General features: G+C 42.4%; 1 protein-coding gene across 1 annotated transcript; it reads right to left on the reverse strand.

Moving 5' to 3' along the window:
• Nucleotides 1-6,303: 6,303 nt before the first annotated feature.
• LOC149281944 (Golgi apparatus membrane protein TVP23 homolog B-like) lies at nucleotides 6,304-11,150 on the reverse strand. Its single transcript, XM_089498907.1, has 7 exons — nucleotides 11,139-11,150; nucleotides 10,098-10,180; nucleotides 7,967-8,111; nucleotides 7,477-7,566; nucleotides 7,190-7,318; nucleotides 6,669-6,797; nucleotides 6,304-6,336 (listed from the first exon to the last, which is right to left on the reverse strand). The coding sequence occupies exons 1-7, from the start codon at nucleotides 11,148-11,150 to the stop codon at nucleotides 6,304-6,306; spliced, it is 621 nt and encodes a 206-aa protein (XP_089355033.1).
• Between the last annotated feature and the right edge of the window lie 321 nt (nucleotides 11,151-11,471).

Here is an 11,471-nt window from a genome sequence, read left to right on the forward strand (position 1 = left end):
GGAGATGGAAGGGCCTGGCTCGCTAAGCAGTGATCTCCTTGGAGAGACAGCAAGGCGAGCACTTTAGAAATGCACGGTTGGGCTTACGTGCACAAAGCAATCCTGGTGGTAAAAGTGGAATAATTAGAACATTCCATTGCTGGCTACGGTATCTACATACACTGTAGCACTTTGCACGAGAATGGCCCTTTTTTTGCAGCCCCCGTTACTCTTACAGTATGAAAATTATTATATATTCTCTAAAAAGTAATGTATTCCTCAATAGGATTAAAGGGGATATAAAACACGCAGAAGCACAAGGGATTAAAGTCCCTATTACCAAGAGCTAACAATCGAGTGCAATGTTCTAAGTTTTTTATGGCATCCGCAATAAATCCTTGAATTATTCATGTACAGTAAACCTCCATGTTCAATACAGGTTATTCCGTACGCAACATAGAAATATATTAACCATAGTTTTGTTGTAACTTAGGGCCATTAGGCAAAGTTAGTGGCCCTCGCTGTGAACCACAGCACGCATGAGGTTATTTTGCAAGGATGGGGGCAAAAATTCAGTACCCTGCTCAGGAATTGTCAGAATCTTCAACTAACCTAATCAAATCTACCCTAAGAACACGCCAACACAACGTGACTATGCCTCTCCTTTCTGATTCCTTTTTTCCCCCCATTCCTGCTATTTTGTGACAGATCATGAATCACAGAGAGAATCTCCCTTTTTTGCGATAAGGGGTTATGATTCTCTCCCACAGAAATCCCCTGTATCGCAGCGATGGGTTTTACACGCTGGGACTGGAGGGGTGGGAGCGAGTCATGCGTTCAGGAATTTTTGTCAGGCGGGGATGCGCACGTGTAAATGTTGGGTTGGATATCTGGTGCCCAGATGAGGTATGATGGAAATGCAGTACATCATCATTTGTAAGCCACAGTGCTACCGATTACAGCACAACTCTAGATCCAGAATGGATTTTCATCTTTTGGTTTGAGAATTCGGAATTAGGGTGGTAGGAATAACGAGTCCCAAGGTGCAGCCAACAGTTCCTGGTAATCAAGAGTGCCGACAGATCAATTGGTGGTCAAAGAAACATAACCTGTCCTCTTAGTGGTCTAGAGGGGTCTATAACCTTTGTGAGCCAAGCTGGTTACAATGTTCATTGGCAATAAATGCTTACGACCAGTTTGTGATGGCTTGCCTGATATCGCAGGTGTTGGGCTAATATTTTCTTTTAATCTATTTGATTTACTGGAAATATTGTTAGTGTAGCCAACGTCATTCGCTCTAGAACTCCAGAGCCTGGACCATGCAGTTCTAGATCCCTTGGAATCATCCAGAGTTCTTGCAGGTCTGACATCTTAATCCAGAGTTCGACAGATGCGAGGCTTCAAGCTTCAGACGTTGTGAGGATAGGAGGGTCAATGAATATCTCTGCAGCTGGAAACTCTCACATTTCACTGGAAACCATCACAAAACCCAGCCAGGACCCCGCGCCTTTACAATTCATTATATAAGGTTATTTCATTACATCCCTCCCTAGGGACCCTGGCCTGGCGTAGAAGAGCTTAACGGTATATAGAACACACACACATTGTTATTTGGATTGGGCCTATTCTCACGCCTGTCTTCTATTACTCGGCCTAACTTCTCAGCAGCGACTAGTTCCTTCATAATATCCATATTATGTCCATCAGCCTTAAAACAAACGTCTCCATCCGGATAAAACATAGAAACGAAGAGTCTGACGCGAGACGAGAAACACTTGTCGAAGTGTCTTTTCACATTCCCAGTCTACAGTATTGTACCCATTCCTGGTGATCACACATTGAGATACTGATGGGTTTATGGTTGCCCAGGTTGACAGGACCTTAGGATCCGTAACAATCCAGCTAATATTTTTTCTTCTAAGAGTTATTAATCCAGTTTGGCCCCGGAATATTAAAGAACCCGCAGCTCTGTTGTCTTCCAGCTTGGTCCCTGGGTGCCTCCAAAGAGAAGGTCCTCATCGAACATCATCATATCCAGGTTCCTTCAGGAATGCTAGATGCTCAACTGACACAGGACCCCCAAAACTAATCAGATGACAGATGTGAAGGAAGACATGGACCTCCTACCGATCATCTCGAGTGTAGGGCTACCAGTCTAGTCGCTCTACTTGCATGTGCAGATTATCTTAAACATTTATCTAATTTAGAAAGACGCTGTCAACACCATCTATATGCCTCACAAAAAGACCCCAAAAAACATTATCACCACAAACTTAAAGTTTGTCAAATCATGGAATTGGATGAGCAAGCTGTTTTTTTTTCCAAGACAGGATTTCCTTCTCAAGATTAGAGACCACATGCCCCTACTAAATAAGACCGAAGGACTACTTTACGCAGCCATTTTGAAATACTGTTGGGAAATCTAGATGTTTGGGCTCCCTCTCATGTCCATGATGAGGACTGCAAATAAATTGCATGCCTTTCCAACTTTATTGTTTTTACACATTTTTTACAACTGTGCAAGTATTGTAAAAACAAATTTTTTTCTTCAATATACAAGACACATTTTGTATATTTAGAAATTAAAAACATTATTGTTCAGCTTCACATTGAAGCGGTTTTAATGAACACCGGTGGAATTGTAGAGAAGAAGGATGGCGTGAACAGGTCCTGAATGGATCTCCTGTTTTATACATTCCGTTTTGTTGCACCGCTCACAAAATATACATTGTTCGTTCAGGGGCCAACCTGTCTTAAATTTATCTGTTAAGATAACCTGTTGTCACAGTAAAGTCTAACCTACATCCCTTCCTTCTTGCCTGCGGTTTGGAGAAACATTCCAAGCATAGCTGCGGCCTCGCAGTCCTGGCAGAGCGTTTTCTGATGTTTTCTTTGGAATAAATGTTGTGTTCGGGTGACGTGAGGGGTTCCTGCCATTGGATTCCCTCTACCTGTTATACTCACAGGCTGCGTTGTGTGCGTGTACTGGCATGAGCGAGCTGAACGCCTTCAGGCATGGGAACCGATAACGCACCGCGCTCTGGGATTCAACATAAACAACGTGTCTTATTTTCAAATTTGAAGAAAAACTAAAACAAAAATACGGCATTCGGTAGTAGCGTACCGATATCTTACTGCGAAGACAATGCCATAGAGCGCTTACCCCTTGCAAGCCCTGAGATTTATACAAAGGTTCCATCTGTTTTTTTTTGGAAAACGTTCTATGTGTTGCTTCTAGAACTCTAGGAAGTTTTGGAATGTCAAAGAACTTCACGTACTTTCCAGTGCCGAGAAGGGATGGCAATGAATCCTATCTACATCCTAAAAACTGTACTATATATTCTCTCATTAGTGGGGCAGTTGTCTCAATTACCCACTTAATTCCTTTTAGATTGTAAGCTCACAAGGGAACCCCCATAAACCCATTATTCTTTCCAGGAACTATGTGCTATAAGGCTAGATGGCTATCTTAACCCCTTGATGACAATTGCCGGTCCGGGCACGTCACCGAAAATCGTGCCGATTATGACAATTGACGTGCCAGGACCGGCACGTCTTTAAACGGGTGAAAAAATCGATCCGTGATCGATTTTTTCACTCAAACGGTGTTGCTCTAATGCCTCGACATCGAGGCATTGAGCAACACCAAAAAAAACATTCCCGGCCCCCCCCCGATCGCTCCTAGGAGCAAATAAAAAAACATGTTTGAAAGACTGCACGTCTTTCAAACATGGCGGCGCCCGCCGCCGAAAAACGGGTTTAGGAAGCGATCGCGAGTCGCTTCCTTTGCTTAGCTGGTGTTGCTAAGATGCCTCAGTATCGAGGCATCTTTGCAACACCTGTTTAGCAAAGGAAGCGACTCGCGATCGCTTCCTAAATGCTCAACTTACCTTCCCGGTGCCGGCGTCTTCGAAACACATGCGGTGTTTCAAGATGGCGGCGCCCATCAAGCCGGGGGCGGAGCCTGCTGTCATCATCATCGGGGGGGGGGGGTGTTGCTGGATGTCATGGACATCCAGTGAATAACACCCCTAGTGGTCAGATCACTCATAAGAGTGATCATGATTTGATAAATCAAAGGCAATGTTTTCTAAACATTGCCTTTGATCAGTATTGGATCTGCCTCCCTCCTTCACTTGCTTCTAGTGAGGGAGAGAGACAGATCAGTGTGTTTTTAGGTATTCTCAATAATATATATTATTATTGATCCAAAGGCTCTTATAAGAGCCACCCATTTAATATTAACCCCTTCATTGCCATTGATCACTGCATAAACAGTGATCTTGCATAGTGGCAATTGTTTTTGGGGTTCTTTTTTTTTACATTTTTTTTTACTTTTTATTTTTTTTTTTACTTTTTTTTAGGGTTTTTTTAATTTTTTTTATTAGAGCCATTAACCCTTTCCTTCCCTACTATTTTTGCTGCAATTGTTGCCATGCAGCGGTATACGGCTGAGGAGGCATGTTCCAAATTTGGCCCTTTTGCCCCCAAACAATCTGACAAACCCATGCATGTGGGGTATCAATGTACTCAGGAGATGTTGCTGAACACATATCGTGTTGTGTGACAGTGACATATACCAGGAGCTGTAATTTTACACCTGAAGTACAAAGTATGTTTAAAAAACAGCAAAAACAATTACTATCACAAACTTTGACAAGGGTTGGTGGTAGGATTAGTGCATGGAAAGGGTTAAACTATCAGCATCTAAAATACCCTGGGGTGTCTAGTTTTCAAAAATATATGGTTTGGTGGGGTAAATTTAATTTGCTGGCTTCAAAGATGCCCCAAATACCACATGGAGACAGAATTACCAGATTCAGAGAAAAATGGTTTTGAAATAGCAAAACGCTACTTGTACTTATTGCCCCATAACGTGTAGAAGAAAGCAAAAAAACATAAAAACATTGGGTATTTCTAAACTCGGGACAAATAGTAGAATCTATTTAGCAGGTTTTTTCAGTAGTTTTTTATGATGAATAAAAGATTTTTCAAATAAAAGTGAGAAATTTTTTTTTTTTTTCAATTTTTCGTCATATTTTATTATTTTTATTATAGAAAATTACATCATATATAAAAAATTATGGTGTCTGAAGAAAGCCCTTCTTGTCCTGAAAAAAACTATATATAACTTGTGTGGGTTTAGTAAATGGGTTAAGAGAAAATTACAGCTAAACACAAACACCGCAGAAACGATAAAACAGCCATTGTCACGAAGGGTACAAAAAATAGAATCAGCCTTTGTCACGAAGGGGTTAAAGGCAGGTTCCTCAACCATTGCATGTGTAAATATATATTTTAATGTATTTGCTAACCACCTCATTTTATAATTGTAAAGTGCTGCAGGATATGTAGGGGTTAATAAAGAAAAATAATAATAATGTTCTGTATTAATTCCCTTTCCTGGGAGGTCATTTTATCAGTAATTTTTAGATATAACTAGACAGGACTAAATGTCATCCAAATGATTTCTCTGCATCTACTGGAAAGCAAGGAGGGTTGTTTAATTTAAGAATTTTAAATCTATACCAGTATATATATGCTTTCATAAAAACGAAATGCTTCTCCTACCTCGGGAAGAAACTGTATTTATAATCCGTCACCTGTATAATTGTAAAAGACATACGCTTGAATCCAGTTATTTTTACGTAAAACTCCTTTACGATTTTTAAAGATATTCCGCTATGTACTTCCTAAGCGAGCCTAAAAACAGAAAGCAGGGAAGCATTATGAACAAAGGCTGGGGAGGTCAGTATCATATATACACAAAGTCAAATAAATGGGGGAGTAGTGGTCACCCTTATCATGTAAAGTAACTGCATGAATGCCAATAAACATTTGAAAATACATTTTATTTGTCTCTCCAAGACAATGCTGCGCTGCATCGAGCTTTAATTTATAAATATATATTTACAATTGTCAGCCAAAGAAAAACATATTAAGTATTTATTTTCTAGCAACAAATCCATTTTTAACAACAGAAGAGAAAATAAATGCTGAATAACACCCAGGATTAAAAACCAAACCAGAATTTTTGTTGCAGCAAAAAAAAAAGAAAAAAAAGATTGATGAATTTTAGGTTTCCCAATCTAGAAACGCCAACTAAAGACATTTTTTAATAAATATCATCTGGCACATGAGTTCCTCCAACGCAGACCTATACAGATCTCTGGTTCCATACGCCACACCAGGCCATGTATGTTCATAAGAACATTATTAATCTGGAGTTTCCACGAGAGTGTCATGGAATATATAAAACAGGCTCATACTTGTTGTCCGAATCTGGTCAGCAGTAAAAATACAATCCATAATAAAGTGAACGGTTTAGGATTCAGGTTGGTTTTCTCGTGCTAGTGTCTGGAACACACAAAGAAAATCAGAAGTTTAGAAAAGCATTCACAGTTTATACAACGTATTATAGAATGACTCGCTTTCATTTTATGATCTAATTATCATTTTATTGGCATATAAACTAATTCCCATAAACCTTCTATTGTAGTTGCATTGCAAAAGTAGTGAGTCCATCAAAAAAAGAGTAATCTCACTCAATTTAATGTAAACTCTAGCAAATGGCATAACAAAAAACATTTTATTTCTGTCCATCATGTTCGATGCGATAGTGTAATTCTCACATTATGTCAGCTGTTTAACGGCTTCTGAGTATTGCTGAAGCCACCACTCACACTCACCTGTCTGAGGAACTGGCTGCCGAGATAACTGGTAGCGATGCTGGTCAGGTTTTTTCGGCTGCCCACTTTACATTTGACGTAACCGTAGAGGTTTGCACCTTGTAGAACGACTCCCATAATAACTACAGCCTGTGGCGAGAAGACGACGCGTCAGGGAAAGGGAACCTTACGTCATTTCCTCTACTTAGCTCTCACAAAGACAAACTAAGCAGTTGATAAGATGGGGAAGTAGGAACATCTATCAATGTTTTTAGAGGATATTGTAAATGTCTCTAAAATTCTGTTGAGTTTTCTGTAATGAACATGTTATAACTTTATTAATATGTTGTATCTTAATAGCGTTCCATGTGTTATCCAATATGCCGGATATTTGTTCTACAGCAGCAGAAGAAAATACATGTTGAGTTCCTCTGGTTTAGGACAATTTATTGCATATACATGGAGACACCAGCACTCGATCTCTGAATGTTATTTTTCTTTTGAGTAATTTTTTTTTGCACACACTCAGGACACCCACTTACCAGCCATTTTACTTTGAAGGAGAACAAAGCACTGAAGGCAAAGATAACCCAAATAATCGGGCATGTGATGAGTCCCAACCAGAAGATACGCGACTCAGCGTCCGTTGTGGCCTTTTTTCCTTGAGTTGCCTTGGAAAAAGCACAACAAATTATTATTTACAAAGGTGATGCTCTTCCGGCTCAAAGCAATGACGTGCAGTTTGACATATCCACCCATATGGTAAAGCTATTGTACTGAAACCACATTCTTTCTTTTTAGAGTCTGCAGCTGAAAATAAATCGCTTACCTTTCTGGATTCATAGACCCAGTGACTCTGCCCGTCATCATCCACCTGGTTCCACCATCGCAGCCCGACCATTAACCTCCCTGTGATGTTCTACAAACATAAAACATATTTCAGTGCGTGTAGCGTATGCATACGAAGGTTCTGACGAACACGTGGTTCATGACAGCTGTTTGATAGTGTCTGGCTCTATTGTCTTTATATTTGGAATTCACTGGCACAGTCTATTGATATAAAGCATTTGGGGCAGTTTGTCCATGCGACTGTGACTATTTGTGGGGGTGAGCATAGCAGTTGGTGATGCCATAGCTGCCTTTCCTACTTTCTGTTTATAGTTAGTGTTGTGGGTTGGCTCTATCTATTTGCAAATCTCTCACACCCACGTTACTAATAATCTGCATGGTCAGATTCACACATCTTTTACATGAGAGCTTAAACTGTCCACTGTAGAAGTGGTCACCCCCATTATATAATTGATGATGTCATACTTTACCTTAACTGCCCAGAAGTCACAGGATAGAAGTAAGATGATTGTAACCATGCAGGCAATGAAACTGCTGCTTATCAATTCGCAGAGGAGGTAAACCACTATGGCACTGACGCGGAAAAACAGGTGGAAAAAGGATGCAATTGGATGTCTGGTGAAAAAAACAATATGTAAATATTCCAGCCATAGGAAGTATGAACAAATATTACGGTATTTACGTACTTAAACACATGATGGAAAGCAACAATGCAGTGGTTTCAAGCATGGGCGTAGGAACCCCTAAAAATCTGGGGGGGACAGCATTTTCCCCCATCAGATCCCCACTTTCTCACACTATCTACCCCCTCCCCCCCTCTCACACTTTCTTACTATCTACCCCCCGCCCTACCCTCCCTTCTCACTAGCTACCCTCTCCCTACCCTCCCTTCTCACTAGCTACCCTCTCCCTATCGCCCCCTTCTCACTAGCTACCCTCTCCCTACCCTCCCTTCTCACTAGCTACCCTCTCCCTACCCCCCCTTCTCACTAGCTACCCTCTCCCTACCCCCCCTTCTCACTGTCTACCCCAGGGGTGTCCAAGTTTTTTCTGCAGTGGGCCACTTCATCAGAATTGTAAACGTGCGCGGGCCACACTCATTTTTCACTGTGAGAAAATATGGCCTTTAATAAAATATGCAGATTAAAATAAGTAAATGACACAAAACCTTTACTTTTCCTCTTACTGATTTCAGCATGTACTGGCTGACTTGGCATGATAGGAGTGTGATTGATAACCGCAATCACAGTCCCATCATGCCTAGGTTCCAGCACTTACACATCCAACCAGTAAATGTTGTAACTTAGGCATGATGGGACTGTGATTGCTGTTAGCAATCACACTCCTATCATGCCAAGTCATGCTGGTACAGGGTGGCTGTAAGTGATGTGCAGACCCCATACTGCTGGCAGCATCAATACACAAGGGGGGCAGCTAGCTAGGTTTCAGCATGTACTGGCTGACTTGGCATGATAGGAGTGTGATTGCTAACAGCAATCACAGTCCCATCATGCCTAGGTTCCAGCACTTACACATCCAACCAGTAAATGCTGTAACCTAGGCATGATGGGACTGTGATTGCTGTTAGCAATCACACTCCTATCATGCCAAGTCAGCCAGTACATGCTGGTACACGGTGGCTGTAAGTGATGTGCAGACCCCATACTGCTGGCAGCATCAATACACAAAGGGGGCAGCTAGCTATGTTTCAGCATGTACTGGCTGACTTGGCATGATAGGAGTGTGATTGCTAACATCAATCACAGTCCAATCATGCCTAGGTTCCAACACTTACACATCCATTCTATCACACACACACTCATTCATTCATATACTCATTCATTCACAGATTAATTCCCTCAATCACGCATACTCATTCAAACACCCTCCCCACCCCCTTACCTGCACTGCAGCTCCTCGATGCGGCTCACAGTCTTCAGCAGAGGGCGCGGCCTCCCTCTGCGTTCTCTGGTACTGCACAGAGGATGTGATGTAATATCACGTGAACTCTGCTGGGTTCCGGTTCCTCTGTGCAGTACAGAAGACCCTCCCACAGGTAAGTAGCAGAGCTCGAGGTGCGGACCGCGTAAGATCGGTTACCCTGGCTGCCGATCTTACGCGGGCCGCATTTGCGGCATTTCTATTGGGGGGGTTCCTACGGCCCTGGGGGGGGATTTCTTAATTATCGGTCCCCCCCGCATGAGTTACTGGGGGGGATCTGTCCCCCCCATCCCCCCCGGTTCCTACGCCCATGGTTTCAAGCAAGTAAAAGCAGCTTTATAACACAAATAAAGCTTGGTGGGTTGGATAGAGAGCCTCCTCAATGGTATCTGCTGACAGAAACTGGCTCCAAATTAAAACAATAAGATTAACACTCATTAAGAAGTCATTAAGACATTAAAGAGACAGTTTACGGGAGTCACCATGGAAATTAAAAGAGACCTCTCAGCTATCATATGCATTAAAGTGCAAATGGTGGCTAGAGTATCTCTAAGCATTACTGCTTAATTAACACAATGCAGCGAGAATGCACATCTTTGTAATTCGATTGCAGAATACTGCTGACCGGGGAAGACGTCTAGAACCTACAGTGTAATGTACCTTATCTTTTTCTTTTTAGCAGTTCTTGGTGCATCCTCGTCGGCATCAAACAGAGAAACATCCTCTGTCTCATCGTTACTGTCCTACACAAAACAAAGAGAAGAAGAAGTGTAACAATCGTCTCTCGCAGAACCCTTTAACGTGCATGTGCAAAGTTATAAGAGAAGAGATAAAGGGTGCAGGGAGGTTTTAAGAGGGTTAGTGCAGATAATTAAAAGCTCAGACTACATGGGACTACTGGGAGCCAAAGAAAGGATCGCACCATGGCAAGGAGCAGTTAGAGAGAGAGAAGCAAGTCTGGCAGCAGAGCAAGGGATTAATCGGAGGGAGGATAGGCGGTCAAAATAGAAATCGGATAGAATTAAGTTGCAGAAGTCAGACTGCGACACAAAAGAACAAATGAAAATTGTCATGAGACACGATTTCTGTCTCGTGTAAGCAGTGGATTTATTGCATAGGCTTTATTTACAGACGGAAGGGGTTTAGGAGACGGGTTGGGTCACGGGACATGTTAGCAGTAATGTTCTTGATGGGCTGAGTGTTCAGTTGTCTTTTACATGTTTACTACAACTGCCCCTGATAAAGGGCCCATGTCCAGCTCAATGACCACTGAGATAACCGGTCACATGTCCTGCGGCGCACTGACCCATCAGAACCACTGAACCCAGACAACAGGGACCCAGCTGGGTTCTGGAAATCACTTTATTAGGTTAACTGCAAATGGGGTAAAGAGGGATTAAGGTCCAAAAGAATGACCATCGCCCCTCAGGACAGTTGTGACAGTAAGTAAATCCCCTGACTGCAGGGAGCAGATATGTCATGTGAATGCTGTGTGTTCCCCATACACACAGACACGCTGCAGGTCTATGTACATGTAACATAAACATGACTACATACATCAGACACAGGCTGACAGTACTGTGCTGTGTAATACGGCTGCCACCTCTCAGGCCGTGTGCACGGAGGGTAAATGCCGCTACGCAAACCCCCCTCCTCCGGCTACCCCTGCCAGGTACCCCTCACTGCTCCCAGAAACCTCACCTGCCGCATCATATCTGCGCTGATCAGGAAGTAAAGCCTCTCATTTCCGGGACACGCAGCCACTTCCGACATCCGGTAGCGAGGCCACACCCCGCGCATGCGCAACCAGGAAGTAAGTTAAGCCCATGTTGCTATGGTGACGCTCTGTGTGGCGCGCGGAGTAGTTTATTCACTTCGTGAAGTAAATGATCGACTGAGGCAGATTAATGACCGATCTTGGATTCTTTGAACACGTTTAAGAACGTTTGTTGACTGTTGGTAAGGCCAATAAAGTGATGATGTCATAGGTAATGTGCCTGACGTAATTTATTCTGGGTCAGGATGTTCTCATAC

This window comes from Sceloporus occidentalis, unplaced genomic scaffold (genome assembly GCF_023333645.1).
Source record: "Sceloporus occidentalis isolate IW3139 unplaced genomic scaffold, rSceOcc1.0.p SCAF_126, whole genome shotgun sequence".
In the NCBI taxonomy this organism is placed as follows: domain Eukaryota; kingdom Metazoa; phylum Chordata; class Lepidosauria; order Squamata; family Phrynosomatidae; genus Sceloporus; species Sceloporus occidentalis.

Bases quoted from the DNA above. Each gene is read 5' to 3' on its own strand.
- LOC149281944 (XM_089498907.1), bottom strand. The intron at 8,112-10,097 runs GTACATTACACT...TTTTTTCACCAG, and splicing joins GCTAAAAAGAAAAAGATAAG to ACATCCAATTGCATCCTTTT. The intron at 6,337-6,668 runs GTGAGTGTGAGT...TGTGTGTTCCAG, and splicing joins GCAGCCAGTTCCTCAGACAG to ACACTAGCACGAGAAAACCA.